The sequence below is a fragment of the Phalacrocorax carbo genome, chromosome 3 (assembly GCF_963921805.1).
Source record: "Phalacrocorax carbo chromosome 3, bPhaCar2.1, whole genome shotgun sequence".
Taxonomy (NCBI): domain Eukaryota; kingdom Metazoa; phylum Chordata; class Aves; order Suliformes; family Phalacrocoracidae; genus Phalacrocorax; species Phalacrocorax carbo.
The window spans coordinates 100,805,158-100,829,327 of record NC_087515.1 but is presented as its reverse complement, the minus strand read 5'-3'; the positions used below and the strand labels follow the sequence as shown (position 1 = coordinate 100,829,327).

Sequence of the window (24,170 nt, the reverse complement as noted above, 5' to 3'; positions counted from 1 at the left end):
AAGCCTCTGCAACCACAATTTTGGGGATTACAGTCACATGTAAATGTTGATTATTCTGTTTAAAATGTTGAAGTGTGAAAAAATGCCTCTTATTGTCAGTCTTTTCATTGCCTAGGTTTGTACTGAGTAAACATGAGCATAGTTGTCTCAGTTTGTTTGAAAAGTACTGAAAAATGTAAATAACTATTGAGCTTAGAATAAACAGTCGAATGTGGCATTTGCTTTCGTTTTAAACAGCTTGAAATGAGAGGAAGAACAGCATGACATTAAAAGCACAATCTATCTTATTGTGTGGTTCTTTTCCAGTGACTTTCTAAAAGCATTGCTCTTCACTTGTTCCAGAAGATAACAAGAAGCTGCGTTTGGCTGGTTTGATCAGTGAAATGAGAGGCTAGGAAGAATATTTGCATTTAAAATTGCTCTTTAATCTGGCTGTCCTAGACCTAGGAGCTGTACCAGCTCTCTGTCTCGACAGACTGGCCTATTTCTTGCAAACAAATTATATATTTCTTTGTAAATACAAGAAGCTCATCTAAGTATTCATATTAAGTTGAGTGAATTCTGAGCAAAAGTCCCCTTTCCTACCCAGGAGTAAAAAGTGTCCTTTCTTATCCAGGAGTAAAAATGCAAATACAAGTAAAATATAAAAGCAATGTGTATGTTAGTACCAAATTTATTCTGTTTTGATAATTCGTTGCATCTGGGGTAAGGGAACAAGTGTTAAGTCACTTCCAGACTCGCATTAGACCTCTTAGCAAGGCGGACCACAGCTCTTAAAAAATGTAAAGAAAAATATCATTGCACAGCTCATTACTAGCTTCTGATTCAGAAGGCAAAAATACGGCTCTAGAGTTAAATGCCTTCCAAAACAGGATCTGAAAGCCATGGTATTTTTGACTTATATGTGGGTTAAGCACCCTTCAAATATTTAGCTTTGATCTTGAGTGAAAAAGTCTGGAACCTCAGATTAAAATATATCTTGCTGAACATTGGCTTTATTGCCTCAGTAGGATGCTCCTTCCAGCGGAAGATCTACTCAAGCACTTCTCACTCTTGACTTCTGTATAAATCATGAACCTCCATCAGTCATGTCTATTGCCTGTTTCATAAGTGGCCAACAAGACTTTAAGTTGCTTACTCTTGTTGAGAAAAGACTCCAGAAGTCTCCCCTCAATCTGTAAAGATGATACCAGTGTTAATTTTCCTTACTATATTTCGAGTAGATGATAAAAGTAGATGTCCAACCAAACAAATCTTAACCTTTGTAATGAAAAAATGGCACAAAATCAGTCTTACCATTGTCCTTGTCATAAAGGTCATGATGCAGGACTGAAACAATATTTGAACTAATTTTCATTTACCGTCTCCTATCTTGGTGCACTGATACAGAAACACTGTAAGATTTGTAGATGGGACATCAGCTGTCTAACAGACAAAACTAATACCTCAGACCACAACTGCGCAAGATGTAAGTTTAAAAGAGGCAATTAAAATGCAGTTCCAGTACCACTCTCTCTATCCAAAACATCTCTGCCCAACGCAGTGTAGAATATGAACCTAATTTACAAAATTCATTTGATATATTCCAAACAGCCATCTTGTCATTAGTTCTAACTGAGGAGCCTGCTGGCATTGCTGTGCTCGCTGTCCTCCCTCCCATCCATTACAGGCTCTTCGGCATCCTGGGTGTAACAACATGGCTCAGTGGTAACTCAGTGCTCCTGAAAAGTTCCAGACTGAGCTGTTGCTGCCAAGTGGTTGTGGCATGTATTGCCACAAATGGAAAGAACAACTAAGCAAAAATTCAAATTAATTTGTGTACTGCATTTGTGGAAGGAGTAGGAATATGATCCGTAATGCATTTAATGGGGAACCACACTGAGTGGTTTTCAGTAAAAAAAAAACAACCACAACAGAACCTGAGGTCCAGAAGGCTGTTTTTTAATAAAGTTTTGAATCCATTTCAGCAGCTAGGGACATCTTCAGTATGGCGGTGTTTGTGGATTAAAGGTGTAAAATTACACTTCAGAGAGTAATGACAAAGGGCTAAGTTCAACTTTGTGAAAGAAGCTTTGTCTCAGGAAGATTCACAATGACCAGTTCAAGCTTCTTCTCTGGACTGCACTTTAGCGGACCTCTCCTTCAGCACAAGAGGAGCATGTACAGATTGGTCACGCTGAACTAAGGTTAGTCACTTTGAAGAGCACTCTTCTTCACCAGTTTACAAACCCAGGATGCCTCTCTGATCCCAGAAGCTGCACAGCAGCTGTTAATTAAGCTCTCCATCCAAATTCACACACAATGAGCTGTTTTTAACGTGAGGAAGGTTCATGCAGTAACTACTTCTTTCCTTTTGCATATACCTTCTAATATCTGTACCTCCTCTTCCACTGGGTAGTCTTCTGAATTTCCTCTGAGATACTATCTATGCTGCTCCCAATAAAAGCTATGCATCTGCTTCAAAAGCAAGTAAAGATAAAGGTGTGAGGTGTGTCACTCCCCCTTTCCTCTCTAGCCCTCTTCTTTTCTGAAAGTTGTTCCAAATTATTTTCCCTTTGGTTGGGCTTGACATTCAAAATGTTGAATGTGAAAATATATTCACCAGAATGACAAAACTTTACTTTTCTTGAGAAACCTTTAGACACTTGTTTTTACAGACTCTATCAAAGGCCATGAGGAAACCTCAAAATATTTAGATATTGGATAATTACAAAGAAGTGATCCAAACTTTTAAATGCTTCTCCAAACCAATTTCAACAGTTCAGTGTTTCACAGTCTAACAGTCAACACAATCTCTGATTAGTAGTGCTGAGCAAATATCTAAAGATTTTTTTTCAGGAAATGCTGTTTAAACATTTAAAAAAATCTGCTGCAGCCATTCTATTCTATTTCTTGAGTTCACTTTCAGCTCAGCATTCAAACAACTATATTCTCTAGCAGCAAACAAAAATAAAAAATATGGATACTCACAATAAATGACATTGCATTCATGTGCACAACTAATCAAAACAATGGTGCCTGCATACAGTAGGAAAAATTGGAGTGAAATACTATAGTCAAAAATCAAAAACATAAACACATAAAGAAATTGTAATATGCTTGTGGGTTGCCTACAAGCAGAAAATGAGATGAAGTAAATTGGATAAATTATTCATTATAAATTAGTTTTTCATCTGTAGGATTCAGCGTGAAAGAACAACAATTACACATGACATTTGTTGCTGGTCAACAAATAGATCCACTTGCTTTTAGTATCCAGACAAATATGTGATGTAGTGGTTTATTTGGAAAGAAAAACTGTGTTGATTATTTCCTGCAAAATTAAAAATATTTTCCCCTACAGTATAATTTACAAATTCACATATAGATATATGACAGTGATCTTTTCATTCTACCTGCACACCAACATAGTTTTAATTATTTTCTCAGTCCATAAGATATCAAGATGATTTAGATTGCACTTACAAGTCTTTGCAAAATGGCAACAGATTTTCATTGCAAACTGGTGCATGACAATAAGTCAGGGGAAGCCCATATATTCCCAGCTGTGGTATATGGATATTGAAAGGACATAGGAGATGGAAGGATCTCCAAAACATCTGAATTTGTCCTACAAGGCAAGATGCTTCTTGCTACTACCTAAGTAGGCAAAATAAGAAACACAAGCACATTTGTTTGTTTTTATTGGAATAATATATTACAAACTGACTCTAATTGTGTGTATATTTTGTGCTCCTGACAGTGTAAGCACTTCAAAATGATGTGGAATTGGCTGAATGCTTTCCTAAACTTGATAATCCAGCTGCCTCAACTTCTCCTTCTGCTTTCCGTATATTTACCATCCAGAAACAGTGTAAGAAATGTTCCCTAAAAACAGTTTAATACCCTAGGACATTTACCAGTACTGTAGATAAAAAAAAAAAAAAAGACGAAAAAGATTTACTTAATTTATAATCTTAATCTTACATATTACAGGGTTCTGTTTTGAATTTGTCGGATTAGGAAAAGATGCAGTTCTGCACAGGAAGGAAGGTCTCATACATTTTGAGACTAAAAGATAATATACTACCTATCAAGGAGGGGTATACTTTTTAAATTCCTTTTTCAGCAGGACATTTATCTCATTTAAAGATGGAAACTGTGTTGAGGTAAATAATAACAGAGAGTGACTTTCTTCCCCTCCTTTTTTGCAGCAGTTGTTCAGCTGTGACTCTTTGGCATTAACAGAATGTGTGTCCCTCTTTTGAAGTGGCCATGATCTAATCTCTGCTTTACCAACAAAAATTAATTTCTACTTCAATTTCATTTCTTTTGTTCTAGGAAGATATTTAATTGAATAAAACTGCATCTTCTCAATTATACTGTATCTTCTCAGTGATTCTCCTAGTGACAGGATTAGGGAGTGGATGAGATGTTCATCTTACACTTGGATGTGCCACAGCTGGAAAAAGTCAGACATCTTATTTGATGGTACTTTCTTGCCATGGGGCTTGCTTGTCTCACTGTATCTTAGAGTCTAGTGCTCGTTAGTGGCTGCTTTTTGCTTTTGCTGCTTGCTGTACAGCTGTACTGCTGATCAGCTTCCTCTGCTGTGCTTGGGAATGTTTTGATAACAGCAATGGGCAGGCGTCTGGGCTGGCAGATGGCCAGGGCATCGCTCCTGTCCTGTGCTGCTGTGCTGGACAGGCTGGAACTCCAGTGTGAACTTGAGACAAAGGGACAGTGACCTGTGGATGAGTCTATGTGGGAGCAGGACACTCTGAAGTATCTGTGGCCGCGGATAAGCCCACACCAGAGCAGGTACCTCTCAAAGTGTCTGTGGCCATGGTTATGTCTGGGCCACAGCAGGTATACCTCTGAAGGGATTGTGGCCCACGGAGAAGGCCACACTGGAACAGGTGCTCCTCAAAGCGACTGCGGCTGTGGATAAGTCTATGCTACAGCAGGTGTGCCCCTGGAGAGACTGTGACTCATAGATAAGGCTCCACTTGGATCAGGTACTCCCTTAAGGGATGGCAGTCTGTGGATAAGTCCAAGATGGAGCAGGGGCAAGGGGAGGAGTTGATTACAATGTTAAACCCGATGGTCTGGTCCAAATGGACCAGGGGTAGAGATTGTAATGGAAAATACCTTTAAATTCTTGTAACCCATGATTGAGTTGCATGTCAGAGGAACCACCTGAACCAACTGAGGACAAGCCTTGCAAGAAGCAGTGCAAGTGCAGCACTGACCTGAGCTGGCTTTGGTGCCCAAGAATTCCACACAACACACCACCTCTCCTGTCCTGAGTGATTACCAGAACAGATGGGCCCAAAGTCACGGGCTAAATGAACTCATCGAACATTTTGTGGACATTTTACAGACATTGCACAGGGTGGTCCACAGACTATGGGAATGACATCTGTGTATTATATCAAATGATGGGATGGGTGGTGGTGGTTAAGGAGGATGTATTGGATAGTGTGAGACCTGAGCATGATGTAAATGGTATGGAATAAAGGGTGGAGAATATATTGGTTTTGGCTGTGATAGAGTTAATTTTCTTCATAGTAGTTACTATGGGGCTATATTTTGTATTTGTGCTGGAAACAGTGTTGATAACACAGGGATGTTTCGCTACTGCTGAGCAGCGCTTACAGAGTCAAGGCATTTTCTGCTTCTCACCCCACCTCACCAGCAAGCAGGCTGGGGGTGCACAAGGAGTTGGGAGGGGGCACAGCTGGGACAGCTGATCCCAAATGACCAAAGGGATTATTCCATACCTTATGATGTCATGCTTAGTATATGAAGCTGGGGGAAGAAGGAAGCAGGGGATGTTTGGAGTGATGGCATTTGTCTTCCCAAGTAACCATTATACATGACAGAGCCTTACTTTCCTGGAGATGGCTGAACACCTGCCTGCCCATGGGAAGTAGCGAATGAATTCCTTGGTTTGCTTTGCTTGTGTGCACAGCTTTTGCTTTTCTTATTAAACTGTATTTAACTCACCCCCTGGGTTTTCTCACTTTTACCCTTCCGATTCTCTCCCCCTCCCCATCGGAGAGGAACAAGCGAGTGGCTGGGTGGTGCATAGTTGCCGGCTGGGGTTAAACCACAACACTTTTGTTACAGTGATAGTTCCAGGAAGGAACATTAATGAGGATGACTTGCAAGCTTTGATCTTTACAGCACAATATTTTTAACACCTTGTAAGAAAAGATGATGGTTAGTAATGCTCCTTGCTAAATACACACTATTATATCAGCTTTCATGAAAATTACCTGAATTTCTATGTTATGTATTTGTAACACAATGTTGAATACAAATATATATATTTATATGTAATAAAAAGGATTCAGAAGAACAAAACAACCCCCTTATTTTCTCACTAAGGATATAATATGTTATTCCTAAGAACTTGCCAACAGTCATGAATTACTTTTAGTTCTAATATAGTCTTTTAAATATCTGTATTGCTCTTTTGCGATGCCCTGAGAGCTAACCAGCATGTCTTTCTCATATCCAAAACTAAGCTGCGAACAATTCTACAAACCCACATCACCCAAAACACAGGCCTGCAGACACACTACATCACCCAGACTGTAATTTAGCAGCAGGAGGTAAGTAGCAGAGATAGAGGAATTATTGGCCTGGAGTCTTCCAGCTCAGAGGCACCTGATATTCACCACAGGGTTTGGCTCACATCTGCTATGAATGTATGTATGTGGTTACTTACATATTCTTCATAGGCCTCGTGTGCAGGTGGTGGGGGTGGTCTGTAGCCTGGGACAGCTGGGGCACCCCTTGCTCGGGGAGTGGGCACGCCCCTTGCCACTGGTGGGACGGGAAGGGCTCCACGGGTCACCGGTGCTCCTCTGGGTGCTTGGGCACCTCGTCCGGGTGGGGGTGGAGGAATCGCACCCCCACGTCCCCTGGGGAGAGCAAAAAGGAGTGGTCACTTTGGTGTGTATGGCAAGACAGTGCATGCAAATGTTACTCCATGTTAAAGGCTCTCATATTTTTACTGCTATTTAAAATACAGTATAACTCTGGGGTTTTGGCGGCTACAAAGTCAAGCACTTTTAGGCAATATCTCAGGCAGAACTCTTATTATGGAAAGGCATTATTTTTAAGCCATCCAATGCCTTTTACACATAATCCTCATGTTGCTTGTACTAATGAAATTATGGATTATTGTAACTCATGGAGTTGCAGAGTTACTCCAAAGTAGTTCTAGAGGAAGAAGAAAGTGAGGAACTTCTTCTCTTGCTTTCAAACTATTTTACAAGAGCAGTCATCACTCTCATTCTTGTGTTTATTGGTGGCTGGGAGAAACTGATTTGCAGATGACACAGGATGGCAGAAACTTGCAAGTGAAAGTAGAGCAAGAGTATAAAGGGAGAGTAAGAACTTTTCTTCCTGTCTAATTTAGTTCAGCACAAAGGAAGAGTAGCATGGGATTCTGCTTCCCCCCATTGTGCAGAGAGAACAGCACATACAGACAGGCACAGAGAGGTTTAGCATCCTTCCCTTTATGCTATATCCACCTTGCTGTACTAATGGCTAAGTCAGAAGAAGCTGTTACTGGTGAAAAAGAGGTTCTTGTAACTATACCATATGACAAACCAGAAGGGGGATATATCAGAGAAGCAATCTGTGAGTTTTGTTTCAGAGCAGTATGCTCCTGAGTGCGTTGCCCCTTCTGAAGACTGTGAGTGCTGGCTACAACCATGCGTGACACCCAGATCCAGAGTTGTGAGTGGAACTCAGGTCTCCCACAGCAGTATGAGCTGTGGCTTATTCCCTGCTGAAACAGTGAAACCCATAGCACTAGCTTGTGATGTTCACTACCTTACTACAAGTTTCAGTAGCCAATTTTAGAATCATAGAATAACAGAAGGGTTTGGGTTGGAAGGGACCTGTAAAGGTCATCTGGTCCAAACTCCCTGCCCTGGCCTGGAACATCTTTAACTAGATCAAGCTGCTCAAAGCCCTGTCCAGCCTGACCTTGAACACTTCCAATGATGGGGCATCCACAACTTATTTGGGAAACCTGTTCAGTGTCTCACCACCCTCATTGAAAACAATTTCTTCCCTATGTCCAAACTCAACCTATCCTCTTTCAGTTTAAAATCGTTGCCCCCTGTCCTGCCACTACAGGCCTTGGTAAAAATGCTCTCTATCTTTCTTATAAGCCCCCTTTATATATGGAAAGGCCACAATGAGGTTTCCCCATAGTCTTCTCTTCTTCAGGCTGAACAACCCCAACTCTCTCAGCCTGTCCTCATCGGAGAGGTCCTCCAGCCCTCTGACCATTTTTGTGGTGCTCCTCTGGATGTTAACAGGTCCATGCCTCTCTTGTGCTGGAGACCCAAGAGCTGGACACAGTGCTCCAGGCAGGGTCTCACCAGAGCAGAGTAGAGGGGCAGAATCACCTCCCACGATCTGCTGGCCACGCGCCTTGTTATGCAGCCCAGGATACAGTTGGCCTTCTGGACTGCAAGTGCACATTGCCAGGTGATGTTGAGCTTTTCATCTACCAATATTCCCAAGTCCTTCTCTGTAGGGCTGCTCTCAATCCCTTCATCCCCCAGTCTATGCTGACTGGTGATTACCCAGGAGTAGAACCTTGCACTTGGCCTTGTTCGACTTCATGAGGTTCTACTTCTCAAGAGTCTAAGTTCCTCTGGATGGCATCCCTTCCCTCAAGCATATCAGCTGCAACACCACAAATCATTAGCAGAAGTATTTAGCTTAAAATACTTCAGTTGCAGGTTTTTTATGTTCTCCTGGGACTTCTGACTGGTAAATAGGGAAAGCATTCAAGATCCTGTATCTGCTCAACGGATCCAATCATTCAGGTATTTTGCAGGAAGTAGGGGCCAGCACTGCACTGATAATGCTCTGAACCTAATTTAAAAGCTGCCAGTCTATTGCAGTGGTGTTCTGAACATCATTGTTAAGGCAAGCCCTTCAGAGACCTTAGGTGTAAGGAAAACTGGTTTTTCTGAGTCCAAAAAGACTTTGACTGGATGATGGTCACGAATGACAAGTGTGAAAAATCCGATGTATGTGCATTGTACTATTGATAAAAAATTCCATTCAGAAGATCATGATAGACAGCCTCGGGGGGGGGGGGGGGGGAAGAAACAAAGGTCATAGGCAAGATCAGCCAGTTCAATTACCAAAGAAAACTCCTCTGTCAGCATAAAATAAGGTACCTCCATATCCTATTTCCTCCAAAACAAAAGTGGATTTCTTAGGACCCATCCTGAAATGATCTCTATGGCTGCCTAGAAGTAGACGGTAACTTAGATGCCTGAGGAAACAAATTTCTTAAGGGTTCACAGCAAAAAATGAGTCTGAAAGAGTGTATTAAGATTATACACTGGCTGTATGAACAAGCAGAGCTGTTTCCTATATATGAAAAAAATACATGGAAGAATTCAGGAAACATTCATCCACCAATATTTGTAGATGATGCCAATGAAATTCATATGAAACTGACAACCCATACAACAAAATAATATATAATGCAACCCATATATCATAGATATAATATGCATACAAAAAAGTAATTATTTGACAAATAAATTTCCATCTGGATTATGTATCCTTCTCTGTCTATACTATTTTATTGACGAATGATTTTATGCTACTGACCATACTGATTCTGTGCTGCCATAACAATATTCTGCTCTGATCTGTTGTTCGATACTTGTACACCACCCACTGTAACCTGTGAACTGTAGATCAGAGAACCTGGCACAATATAGACCACACAAAGTATAAGAAGAAAAATATTTTTGTTTATTGACCATGATGTGTACGTGATTTTCTTTGTATTTTTTTAAAACTATGTTTGTTTTACCATTGTTTACACTTTCTAAAGCTGTTAGGATAATAGCTCAGGTTACCACACCTTGAAGGTGCTGCAGGTGGCACACGGATCCCTCTTCCTCGAATGCCCCGTCCACGTGCTGAATCCTCAGAGCCGTTCAAATATGACAGTTCTCTCAGCTGCTCCTGGCGAATTTCATCATTATAATCCTGAAATACAAAAAGTGGGACTTGCTGAAACTTTGTATTTTGGCTGAGCTGCCAAACTACCCAAAACAGAAATGACATGGATGGCATTTGAGTGAATTGCTCTGCATTATCACCTGTGTGCTGAAAAACCATACAGAGGAAGGGGACAATTACCTATAATATGTAGACAGACAAATTTATATGGGTAGTTAAGGTGGCCATAAAGAACATGTGGACACAAAATAAAACACACACGGCACAGAAGGCATAAACACAGAGCAGACTCTAGGAACATAACTGTATAGAAGATGATATGGACTTTCACATACAAAAAGCACCAATCTCAAAAAACTTGAAATCAGATTAAAAAAATGCATTTATAAATATTTTATATTTTTGTGGCAGACATCCCTGGCTACCTTTACGCACTTAAAACACAAATTCCACCTTACATTGCACCTTAGCATGCAAAATTTACACTAGAGTCATTTGATTAGATGATTTAATCCAACACCAATTTGCATAACTGAAAGTAGCCTTCAGTTATTCTGTATATCCACTAAACAACTTCTGAAACAGGCTCTCTCTTTAGGACTCATAAGTAAAAAAGCTATATAAAATTGTTAAATGATATAAAATAGGCCATTCTAAGACTGCAGGGTATCAACTCTAGCACTGCAAGCTTCTGCTGGCTCAGTAAACGGCACATCGGATGAACTTCCTTTTCTTACTGATACAAAATACATAACACTGGGCAGTTTTTACTTATTTTGCAACCTTTGTCTCAGTCAGAAGTTCCTTCTTCTTTAGCTTCCTTCCTTTTGTATTCACCTCTTCGCCTGCTGATCACGGTAATAAGAGCCCACTGCAGCATCTGGCTCGCTGGCAGCAGAGCTGTGCGACAGCTAATTAGTGTTTGGAAACAGAAAGGATTACTGAATTTCAACCCTTCGGTCTTTCCATCCTTCCACAGGCAACTGCCACTGACTGTCATGCAAGGGTCCGGAAATGCTACGGTGCCTGCTGCTTCTCCGGTGGGTGACTGTCCAGGATGCGTTACAAGTGACACCTCTTTTTAGCCAAGTTAAAGACCAAGCGAAGAGTGAGATGGAACCAGGGCCTTGTTCATTCCTTCTCCTTCCTGAGGAGGTCCAGGAAATCAGTTTAAAGATATGATTCTGACCCTACTGTGTTCTAAGAGAGTGTAGGCCTGGTCATGATTTCCCTTCTAAATTTCTCAAGAGTGCAGCCGGAGTAAAATCTATTAATGAAATTCAGAAAATAACTCCATTTATACAATATAGTGTGACATTTGCAGCAGAATCATATTTAAAACCAAATTCCTAATTTGCTAATGAACCAGACAATGGCTTTCAGTTCACAACAATCCCCAAATCTTTTTGCACATTTTTCTATCATTCTATCATTAATGGTAACAAGCCAAAGGTATCTTCCTAAATCAATGTGTTCTGTAAAACACAGAGGGAAAACACAGATAGAATCAATGAGGTCACATTTACAGCAATTGCTGAACAGGTACCACCTACCGTGCCTTGCTTAATATCATCTGTTATACACACTGGCTTTACAAGGATTAGGACTTCAAACTTTCTGATTGAGTTTACCCTTCAGATTCCACACCAGTGCTGGGACTGAACTTCATTAATAACGCAAGTAAATTTTGTAAGAGAAAGATGGGGGGTGGGAGTGGGGAGAGAAAGGACCCGCAAGGGACAGAAATTGGAACTTTCTGTGTTGCTTCTTTAACCTCTCTCCTTTGGAACATTGCTGCAAAAATGAATTCTACCACAAATTGCCTCAAAGCTGCTATTCCTTCCTCAGAATCACATATCATTTAAAATCTTAGGACTGATGAAAGAGAAAAGCCAAATTAAATTTATAATATACAGCAGGATCTGCAAATCTGCATCATTCTATTATTCAATGCCCATAGCTTTTTTACAGGTTATTTACTGCCTGTCCATTTAAGAAATTTGTACATTGGATTGTGAAATGGCAAGGTAAAGACAACGGAAGACTGTCATTAAGATACTGGGATGGGTATGCTTAAAAAGAAAGATTTCAATAAAAAGTTACAGCGCTATATAGATCATTTATCTTATGTGCCCTTGAAAAAGCATAATAAAGATCATAATTTCTAAACCTGAAATCTTAAATTTTCAACAGAAATGCTCACTTCAACTCTTTCATTAAACAGAAACATAACACTGAATTAATCTTTCATAACTGCTGCATGAGTCTAGATAGAGAGAGAATATCCTGCTGAATATTTAATTGCAGCTGAGTTCAGAGCCCAGCACGTGAAGCAAAATTATGCTGCTGATGTTTCATATATATTTAGTCCCAAGAGAGAGTACAAGATGTTGCAAGACATACCTGTACTGAAGGAAGTGTAATGAAGTAGCTACACACTGCAGTAGTATACTGTTTCAGAAAAAAACCCTATTCCTTGTATTAAAATAAGCTCATAAGAAATGTTCTGCACTTCTTAGCTTTTCTTATAGCTCTCTGATAGTCCTATAGCTATCCTTACAGCTGATAATCTACACTAACCTGGAAGTTTTGCTCCTGTTTATATCCTTAGAGACATTATTACCTATAAAGAGCTTTTCCATTTACTGACGATACTAAGGGTGCCATCTACTTACATCAAGGTGGTCAGTGTTTGCAAATAACTGCTGTAGGTGAGCTAACCACCCATGCCCATGACTATTCACCTAAACATGCATCTTGACTTTAGAAACACCAAGGAATTACAACCGTAGCAAAGTCAGTAGCCCCCAGGGCTAGCGTAAATTGTAATGTTTATGTAAGTGCCTAAAAAGCAAATTACATCTTTAGATAAAATATTCAGTAGTCTAGAGTACATGAACATGTTTACCCCAAATTACCAGAATTATATTTATTAATGAGGATTGGGACTGATTAATGAGGTCGGTTGCCTTGACTGCTCTAGGAACAAAGGAAACCCATTAGTATCAGAGTCTGACTGGTGGCAGCTCACCCAGGGGCCCTTCTAGCAGCAGTGGCAGAGAGGTGCAGCAAAGAGGGGAAAGCATGTAAACTGCTACAGAACTCAGGAAACCATTCTGGCAAAAAAAAGCAAAGTATGACGCAAGCTGCAAAACCTGATCTGAATTACCAAGAACACGTAGTGACAAGGGAGGAGAGTTAATAAAGAAATCAAAGGGTAAGGCATAGACAGACGCAACGGATTTTGGGAATATATATCTATCATTAGCATAACAAAGGCTCATAGAAGTCAAGGATAAATCAATCCCTTAAGGACTGTGATCTCCTGTCCTGATGTTAAGTTCCTTCCATGTGTATGAATGATTTGCACTATTAATAAATATCATTACTCTTATCTGTGACAGCTAAATTTCATTCTAGCTCCATAGTTAAGGGGAGAGTAATTTAGATTAAACACAAACTACCTTAGAGTGCAGAGTTATGCAAGTCAGACCTGAAATGATAATCACAATTCTTCACACTGACAAATGTGAAGTATGAATAGGGCTCACTTGGTCCCTTATACAGATGATATTTTATAGAATACACACATTCCTTACACAGTTAAGCTAGACATCTATTATGTGAAGAGCAGATTACTCTCCACATAGGGTTGATACTACTAGGACAGATTTACATGTATATTAATTCTACAGAAAAACACCTACATATTAACACCTTGTATTTAAGTCATCCTTGATTTTAACTGAGTGAAAAAGTAGTCACAAAAATAAGTGCTTCTCTTGTGGTTATTTTCTCTATAACTCCTAAAGTGCTTCCCAAAGGTCCCGAGACATCAATAACTCCAATTTACAGCTAGCCTATGCAGAGGTCCTATGGTCCTGGAAATCCCAGTCTGCGCTGCCTGAACTACAAAACACTCTTCCTCTCTCAGGCATGCAATATCCTCTGAAGCTCCGTGCTGCCAACAGAGAGCACCACATTCACAGAAATAAGTACGCCCCATCTGGAATCCTCTCTTTCCATGCTCAGGTAGCAGAAAGGAGACAGATTTGGACTCCTGTGGCACTTCTGCATCCTGCCCATTTCCCAGCATCAGTAAAAGAGCTCCAGGGCTCCGTGTATTTGCACAGCTTCACTGAAGCTAAAGTATCTTCCCTAAAACCTGATGCTGCTGCCTTGGGGCTATTTTCAGGAAGCTTAAATTCCAATTAGCCTAAAATTTCCACTGAGTACATGCTTCAGAAAACCCATAGCCAGCCAATAGGACACAGAAGTTCCAGTGAATTTGAGGTGGAGCTAGGTGATGTAATTACGGACCTTTTTTGTTTGCTTGTTTGTTTTTAGATACACACTAATTCTGGACCCTAAACCTCTTTTAGTCATCCTCATGCTCCCTTGTGTATATGGGGAAGCACTAAGCCTGTGAAAATAACTGGCAGTGAGCACCTCCCTGGAGTTGCTTTGTGTTCACTGTGGCCTCACAAGAGTTAGCTGTACTATGATTCATCTTCAAAGCATGGTGAGAACCACTCATGTGGACTCATGGGGTCAGGATCTGCAGTTTATTACACCAAAGAGACCAAGAACCCAGGAATTGCCACTTCCTAGGTGAGTGCTTTAATATCAGACTGTTACAAAAACAGAAGAATAGCACTGGCTGCTCAGTACAAGAAGAGCTTGGTGATCTAAATCCTGATCAACAGAGATATTTGGCATTTTCTGTTATTTCTTTGTATTCTAAGATCCTGTTCTAAGACTCCAATGCATTCAAAATGTAAACATATTGGACTTTTCCCTGCACATACGCAAAGCCTCTCTCTATCGCTCTCTACTTAGGAAACTTAAGACAGTTGTGCCAGGCAGGTTGGACAGCCCTCCCCATCACCTACAGTTTGTGTGAGACAGTGCCCAAGCTGGGCATGCAAATTAGGTGGATGCAACTGCATCCTCAAACTTCATTCTTTGTCTCTCTAATACAAATTCAAAGTTCATTGCAAAACATGAGTTTAGTCTGTAGCTGAGACCACGGCCAACCAAGCAATTCCTACAAAGTTCATCAGAAGCGTGGGAGCTGGCTCTAGCCCACCCTACGTGGGTGTCTGATGGGTATGGCATATGTTCTCAACAGTATATGGAGGAGCTCAAAACCTACAGCTGTTTTGATGTCCCCAGATAAGACCCATGTTCTCTGAACCCATGTTTAATGTATATGCATGGTTTCCTGGTTACCTACAGTCAGAGCCATCTGTTAAAATGGCTTTTTGCCCATTCACAGATTGGTCTGATTATTTCACTAGAGCATAGGTGCCAGGTAATGATAGGCTTAGACGGACAGCCTGCAGTGCACCACAGGTGACAACACTTCTGCCAGAAGTCCTCCTCCGCGAGTCCAATATTGCATTAGCAACACATGCCTCTTTGCATTTGCCCATATATACTGGCACTTACATAAGGCCATTTTGTGTGCATGCAGTTCTCTGGCAGACAGAAACCCCAATAAATACACAAAAATATAAATATAATCCATCTGAGCCCAAGGAAGAAACAATTTTCTCTAAGCAACTGGAAACTTAGCCAGATCCATAGCCATAAACATTATGCCCTTTCACTTGCCACGTATGCAAAAAATTGCTGTCTTTACCCACTCATAGTCTGTCTGAAAAATAAACATTAATTGTGTGGGTCACCCTTAGAGATTGAAACACATAAAATAGCCCATACATTTCTCTCAGTCACAATCTGAATGTGTTGCAGCCAATATGAGTTTCAGCTTATAAATGCCCATGGGCAGAATGCAAGCAGACATAAGCTGAAACCACGTACACTTGCCTTTGAGGTTAGTTGACAGCTGGGGGATTTGTCAGCTTGCCACAGAGAGCACTAACCCAAGCGTGGATGTCATTTTTCTCTTTGAGCATGCACAATTAAATCTGCCTGACATCATCAGCATGGGGCACCGTACTCTACAAGCAGTGTGGAAGGGAGGGGGGATGTCTTGCTCCTCGGCATCTGAAGAGAAGCTGCCAATCCTGGAGTGTAAATTGTGCATAGGCAACTGCTATGGAACTTCAGTCCAGATATTTTAGTCTTTCCTAGAACAGAGCAAAATAAGCCTCATCTAATTGTATAATCAAATTTTTTTCATCCTAAAGAGAGCTTTGAACAGAAGACTATTGCAGTTTGCATGGAAATGCTGTTCACCGCACAAAACAACCACACTGAAGAAGGGTGCATGACATTTGAAAAACTTGCAGAAACCTGTACTAAATTTCAGCCATTTGCCCTGATTTGTTCCACCCCTCTGTAATTCATTCAAATGACAGCTACGATGCCACAGAAGTCAGTTTGCTGACAGCTCCCTATCCCTGAATTTCATTCTGAGTGAATCCTGGCTACCAGCGACTTGTGCTTATTTACAGCTGTCACTTGAAGGGGATTTATAAGGGAACTGGTAATATGAACAGAGGGCATATAGCAGGCTGCAGGAAGGGTGGTGTAGCCACCTGTTCCTAAACAAATCTTTATGCATTCGCACTGGATGTTTACACTGGCTCACAGAAAGGAAGGGATGTGGTATGGCTGGTCTTCCTCTGGGAAAACCCAGCTGCTTCAAAGACAGGGAGAGGAGTAGGGCTGCCACTGCTCTTCCCCAGCTGTTTGTTGGAGCTCCACTACTAATGAGATCAGTAATTGCTCTTAAGGCTGGACAACTGTCTACTGTAGTCTACATTAAAGCCGATGAAAGTAAAAACCTATAGGTGGTGCCTATGTATCTTTTTTTCCCCCAGCTATGCCAGGTGGGACCCATATGCCTCCTGCTAACCCACTGCTGTAGGTTTGCAGCCCCCGTTAAGGGTAACAGGGATGGCAACAAGAGCCAGCAAAATTCAGATGCGTTTACTATTGTTTAGTGTGCATGTCTCATCCAGCCTGACTGCGGCTACGCTCTCTTGGTCCCACGTGGCACAGTAAACAGAAGATGCTGCTCAACCTGAGAAGACTGGAAAGAGCAATGAAGGATGGGAAGTCTGGGCAAGAAAATATCTTACTACGGGTTTGCTGAGTACCCTTTCCTTTAGGGCTTTGGAATTGTTTTAGAACTTTTAAAAATCCCATTAGGTGATCATCTGTACAAGTTGACTGCACATAGTACATTGGGACTGAACTTGATACATGACACAGGAATTAGTTTTTAAAGCAACATTAGTATTTTTTTTGCTTATTCCAATATAGGGTTAAGATAACTTGAGCTGGCTTTGCAGTAAGGACTGCCTTGGCAAGCACTAAGTCTATTACAAATGCAGAGCAGAAATGTTCTTAATAATGCTGCTAACTTATACTGAAATCTATTAATAACCATGGTCTGATTCTAATTCAGGAGATAGATAAAGAATATCTTAAATTCAGTCACCACAGGCCCAGCTGTAACATCCTGGGAGCAGGAACTGTTTGTCCATGGTACACACATGGTAGTGTGTTTGCTCCTCTGTTTTTCCAGAGTAAGGACTTCCCTGGACTAACCCAGGTTCTGGTCTAGATCCTGCATATGGATCCCTTCAGGAATGCTGAATCTCTCTTTGATCATCCAGTTTAGCCATAGCCTGCATCTAGGCAGGTTTTTGTAGGCTCAGAATAAACAAGACCACAAATATTGCTGATTCTCTGACCAGAGCAGTGTTCTCTCCTCTCCTGATGGCACTGCACCAGCACCAGCAGCATCGCTGCCTGGCACAGCTGCTTGGCAGAGAAGAAACTGGTGGCACAGACTGAGGCAAAGCTAGACTGACAGAGAGAAAAAGGATGAAGACTTTCCTTTCTCCTTAGCGGCAGGCATGGAAACTCCTTCCAGAAATGCCTGGCTGCCATCAGGGCTTGGCTTTAGGGAGGCAGCAGTGCCTCAGCATTCTCCCTAGTCAGAGGTCAAGGCAGAAGACACAGTATCCGTATTTCTCATGTACTCCTTCTACACAGAAATCTGACTAACCCAAGCTAAACAGCATTAGCACATCCTCCCCATAGCCAAGAGTTTTTTGCATACTAAAGAAAATATAAAACTAAACATGCTGGGAAGATGGTCTGTAATAGCACCATAAAAATACAAAAGCAATTTTCACTGCTGGAATCAAAGATATTTTAAATCTGCTTGGTTTGAACTGCTATAATCTAAATTAGTTTCAGTATTGAGAGATTTATGGATAGCCAATGTAATGATACAGAGGACAATCACAGCAGAACAAGCAGGTATGCGAGGAGTCCTACTCCCCACCCCAAATTCAATAAGCATGAGGAAAAGACAGTGAAAAGATGTGCTATTGAATCTCAGGGTCACTGTCCAAACTGTCACAGAAACCAAAAATATCAAAATAATTTAAACTCAACTTTCTGAAGTTTATGCCAAACTTCAGGTGAGAAAGAGTACAAATATAGGAATAAATAAACAAAAAGTATTGAAAGGAAAGGGAAGAAACATCAAATATGAAAAGTTGAAATCATGCCATTGGAAAAACAAAATAAACTGGAAGCTCAATAAATTAGCAAAAAGTACCTTCTCAAGTATGTAAGTTTTAAAAAAGCTGATTTAGTAATTCCATTAGGCAGGTATGCATCAGGTCAGGTATAAGATATTGTAGGTTTTGACTTTTCAGAACAAGATTTGAGACAAAAGGAAAGATGATTAAGGAAATGGCAAGCAGTAACAGGAGATAGAAAATTATTTACAAAGAAAAGCTTAGACCATGTACCAAGTACAGATATACTAATTCCCAAGTGTCTCTCCACTCTTTTTAAAGTACATGGTGTATGAAAGATTAGGAATGAAGTGTGTAAAACTAAACAAGTGCTATAATTAATGCAGCCAGATATAGGTGAAAATATTGTCAGAGTTTCAAGCTGAACAATTTAACATGTAACCTGATAAACATCTTATCAGCTCTTTATTTGCTATTATTTAATTTGAATACATTTTATTTTGCTGTTGCATAAACCTTTGTAAATAAGATTATGCACCAGGAGACAGGGCATCTATATTTATAATGATGTCTCCTTTTCTGCTCTGCAGCATGCATTAAAGAAGGTTTCAGATACTTTAGCAAAATTACCCCTGCTTTTTTTTTTTTTTTTTCCCCAAACAGAATATCAGCTAATTCCTGCTTATTACCAGGCAGCAAAAAGTTCTGCCTCTCAAAATCTTTTAGCTTTTTATGTTGCTTCATGGACACTGCATCTAACCCATCCTTTCCCAGGTGGCTGCACAAGAAGACCAGCTTTAGATCAAATACAATCTATCTAGGCTTGAGGGGAAGAGTGGAATAAGCTCCACAGCTGAAGGACCCTCTCACTGAGAACATCTGAACAGAAGCAACTGAAGATCCAGATCAAGCATAACTATTAACCTGAAGAGCGGCAGCGTAGCGGAGGGAGAAATGTAGGCTGTCATGTGGAATGGTGCCAGAAAAGTTACAGGTAAAATATAAACAGCACCCAGAGATGGAAAACTAGCTTTTAAACAAATGCATTTATAGCAAGATATTCTGTTTAGTGTATGAGCTTCCACATTTCATCCCAGCTTCTGCATACACTGAAGGGTTGCTCCAAATATGGTATGTTTCTGCATCAGGTAATCTCGATGATATGCATTGGACACAGGAGCAAACTGTATTCTCAAAAGGAAAACCTCAGGTATACTGGAGGGATGCAAATGGGATAAAAAAAGTCAGACTTAGCTATCATATTCCCTAGATAATACTGGATTAATTAGCATATAACTTCTTCAACTTCACTTCTGACTAGCAAGGCCACTGGTGTGTTTTCGCATAAACTGGTTTATTTTTATAGAAAGACAAGATGATAGAATTTAAACTGAACCTTCAAAGAGTTTCATGATGCTAATCTTATCATTGAAGATTAAACTCCAACTTCCTAATATGTGAAGATATTTCCTGTATTAAAAGAAACAAGTAGCTTTCAATACTTTTCCAAGCAACACAACCAGCAATTACACAGGGCACTGAAAGGGGAAAAGAGGGAAAGGAGGTAAAATGGGCTTGGAAAACACATATTCAGTTTCTTTCCATTTCACATTTTTATACTGGTATAGACATATCAAAGTATTTTCAAAGTATTTAAAAGTATTTTAAAAGAGTGACCCTACCTAGTTTCTTAACTCCTGCAATGCATACAGTTCTGCATTTGCAAACATTTTTTTACATTTGTTTTAATTTTTTATAATAGTTAAATAATGGTATATAACTGCATATATGGTGGTCCTCCATTCATATTATGGACGCCCATCACTGAATCGTATCAAAACGCCTAGGTCTCTTTGAAGCTATTAATCTCGCCCTTTATCAAAGAAAAGCCTTATTAAATTTAATTCTGTGCTATAAGTCAGAAACTCAGAAAAAAAGGAATTATTAAGTTATTTTTTATTCACAGAGATGAAATATTGCTTTCTTTTTGTTATGTTACAGCAGATAATGCACACGTGAGAACTGGGTCAAAGGAATGCTCACGGATCATTTTCCAAGCTCAATGTTAATTGCTCTTTTGTACTAGTACTAATTCTCCAGTCTTTCCTAAATAGCTAAAGCAAAAAGATTCTGCAATTTTTTATTAAATCTGTATGAAAACAGGTATAAGGATTTAAAATTCATCATATATGGTAGACCGGCTCCTAAGGGAATATTCTTAACTAGTAATATGGCTAACATTATCCTGGCCATAAATCTCCTTTCGTAAATTCGCAGTCTGAATTGGGATAGTGAAAATACGGTTAAATAATAAGGAAATGAGACTTAAGAGAGTGATCTCTTTTTTTTATTTATACTAGAAATACAAGGTCAGATTGAGGAGGTGTTTTAACATATGAGTGAGCACGACTCGTCAGTACTGGAGTACCTTGCTGAGCTCAGTGCCACCTTAAACCTGGACTCATTAATTCCAGCTGGAAGGAGGATCCCAGCAGCTGTTAGCCAAGTGCCAGGTAAGCTGAATTTGCCAAGCACATTTCCCATTCAGCACAAATGTGATACACCGATTCAGAGCCCACATGTGAGAGCCACTGACTCCTCCTGTGTTCAGGACTCCAGGACAGTTACTCCACACATCCAAACCCCACAAACACATCCAAACCAGGCACCCAGGGCCTTGCTGGCTGTAAGGCCAACCCCTGATGGTCTCAAATCCCACCCGATTTTGCTCTAGAATCATGACTGGGTCTGAAATCAGCCCTGCGTTCTTGACTAAGAAAACAGATCCCACTGATTTGAGCGCTCTTCTGTGACAAAGAGCTGGGGCAGGTAGCAACTTGTGGAGATACAGGGGTTTCAGTCAAATAACTAAAAATATAACCTCATTTTTATTGAAAAATAATAGGTAGTGCTAATAAGCCTCAGCTGTGAACACAAAATTATTAGCTGAATGATGCACTGGCTATTGGTTCCTCACCTGCCTTCTATGCTGCTAGAAAACCTATGGTTAGCTATTTTGATATCAATGGAATAAACAGCCATCACCTTACATTACATGTTTTCCAACTAAAAATTTATATAGATAGTAAGTATCTGGAACTGAAAACAAGTGATTATGAACCCATTAGTTCCAAGCTATTATTTAACTATAATTAACCCAGTCCTGCAATATTGATTTTAGAAGCATGGAAATTTGTGCTAGACATACCTTCTGCTTTTCCATTCAATTCAAGTAAAATGTCCCAAATTTAATTAAATGTGTCAAGTTTTGGACAACTAAACACCTCATCTTTTAATATAATAATTCACCTCATCACAGAAAATATGAGTGGACACTAAATAAATAACAGTAACTTCATCACCATTGCTTTGTTGAAGGAAAGAGCGCTATAAATGGAATTAACTGAGACCAGTTTCTTTCTTTTTTTCATAATTCAAATGATCAATTATTTTAACTGAAATGTAGTTAATTAAAACTGAAATATATTTAATTTCATTAAATGGTCAATGTCTGCCATTTGTTTTAATGTCAAATCTGGGCAGCTACTGGATATCAATGTCTCATTATGCATTTCAATCCAGCGTAGCAAGCCAAGGCAAACACATATGACTTCATCACACCTTAAGGTGCTAAGTATTCTCAGCTTCTGGTGGCTGCAACTAATCCTACTTAGCAGCAAAGGTAGATTATTTTATTGAATTTAAGCCTTCCAGCCCTGGGGTTTATGAGATTAAATTCTCCGTTCCAGCTCTCTCTCGGGCAGGTCTGACAAACCCGCACTGTTATTTACACTCACCACTGCTCAGGCTAAGTGAATTGGGTGAAAGTCTCATGATTCTCCTGGATTCCTAAAACCTCCTATAAATAACTTGCATTGAAAATTTCTGTCTTATCCTGAAATTCTGAAGTCCAGGTTTTCGTACTGTCATCCCAGAGCCTCACTGAGGCATTCTGAGAATTACCATACCTGATATTGCTGTTAAAAACCCAGAGTTTTTCATCACTCAACTTGGTGATTTCAGGGTACACAAACTGGGAAAGTTTAACTGCTCTCAAGTCTGCTCCTGTAGGCCTGTTCACCAGCAGCTAAACCATTAGCTTTATTTTTCTGCACATGATGAAAATGAGATGATGTGTATCAGACACCTCTTCTTGCCTGTACTCTTTCCTTTGAGCATCAACTTCCTTCTCCCTGCTAAAAGAAGAGTTCGCAACTAACTTCCCCAAAATGCTCTCTGGACAACTGCCGTCACGATGTGCATGCCAGCTGGGTGACTGTGAATTTATTTTTATTTTGAAATATTTGGCAAACTGTGTCCCAGGATTCCTCAGTCTCAAGAACCCCAAAAGCAAGCCCATCCCAATCCTACACTTCCTTCTGTATAAAGAACAGGAGCAAACGAAAAGCAAACCCATAATTATTTATTTACTTTCAAGTGGTTCTACCTTTCCTCTGGAGACTCTGGACTCTGCTGTAATAAACTGCTCCCCTTTAATGTCATTTGTGCTCTTGAATATATACTGACTCCAGACTGGTAAGGACTATAATCTATACCCTTATGAAAAGGGCTTTGAAGCAAGAGTAGGCTGAGCGAGCTGTTAGAACTGTTTTGAAATATTACAATACGTATTACTGACCAATAAATTAGTTTTCCTCTCTTACCGAGCCCATCCCACAGTTTTTCCAATACTGGGAAAACCTCCAAACAAGCCTTCCTTAATATAAGCAGAGCGCTTGTAAGTGCCACATTTCTACAACTGTCTGGGGAGTGCACCATGTCTTCTTCTTTTAGGTGGAAATTTCACCTCATCAATTGCCTTCATTTGAAGGCAATCAGATTTCAGATTGGCAGAGATTAAGCATCTTGGAGAGTATTTGTAAATATATCAGTTCTTGTTAAACATTTAACCATAAACCTGGATATAAAGAAATTAAAGATACACCATAGAAACCTATCCAGTAACTTTTCAAACGTTGCCAGGTGGACTGCATAAACTGGGAGCACTTCAAATTTCTCCAGGTTTTACACTATTGGCAAAGCAACCTTTTCTTCACCTCTCTGTGGCCATTTCCCAGCACCAACTTAAAATATCCACAATGAAGGAAAAAGGTTGTATGTTCTACAGGACGCAATGCAACGCACCATCAATTCAGTTTTACACAGCCAACATGATATTTGAAAAGGTTGCCCTTTTTCCCTTTGTTTTTTTAAACCAAAACATCTGAGGGGAGCTCAGGGACTGGTTAAATACTCAAGCATGACTTATTAGAACATCTTGTCTGTATCCTATTGGGTCTTTTTGCTTATTGTAATTTCTGAATTTTCTATTTCCCCAAACATAATTCACAGTTAGGAGACACTATTCATTTGAGAACTTCTAACCAGAAAATCCTTCAGGTTGTTCCAGCAGTGCACTAGAAAAAAACACTTTAATTCTTTCTCTTTCATTATTTCTTTTTCAATATCCCCATCTTACTGGATGTTCTGGTTCTTATTTTGCAACAGGTCACAGTATCAGCGAAATTCAGCACAGGAACAAGAATCTATCCTGATTCAAACCCACTTTGGTCGCTAAGATTTCCCAAATTTGCTAGGTCTTAGGAGAAAGGATCTTTCATTTTCCTTACTTTACTGGAATCAACTGTTATTTAACTACAATTTTGTTTTCTGCTTTTGGAAAAACACTTCTTTCTT

At 40.0% G+C, this 24,170-nt stretch overlaps 1 protein-coding gene across 4 annotated transcripts in view; it reads right to left on the bottom strand.

Annotated features, from left to right (window-relative positions):
• The window catches only part of KHDRBS2 (KH RNA binding domain containing, signal transduction associated 2), a 370,102-nt gene that overhangs the window by 114,216 nt on the left and 231,716 nt on the right, over nt 1–24,170 (bottom strand). For all 4 annotated transcript variants that reach the window (XR_010372297.1, XR_010372298.1, XM_064447858.1 and 1 more), the window contains exons 5-6: nt 9,902–10,029; nt 6,716–6,911 (exon numbers count right to left, since the gene is read on the bottom strand). Coding sequence is in view for 2 of the 4 variants with exons in the window: in XM_064447858.1 (XP_064303928.1) it covers nt 6,716–6,911; nt 9,902–10,029 (324 nt within the window). In the remaining 2 variants the exon portion in view is untranslated. The remainder of the gene's footprint in view (nt 1–6,715; nt 6,912–9,901; nt 10,030–24,170) is intronic.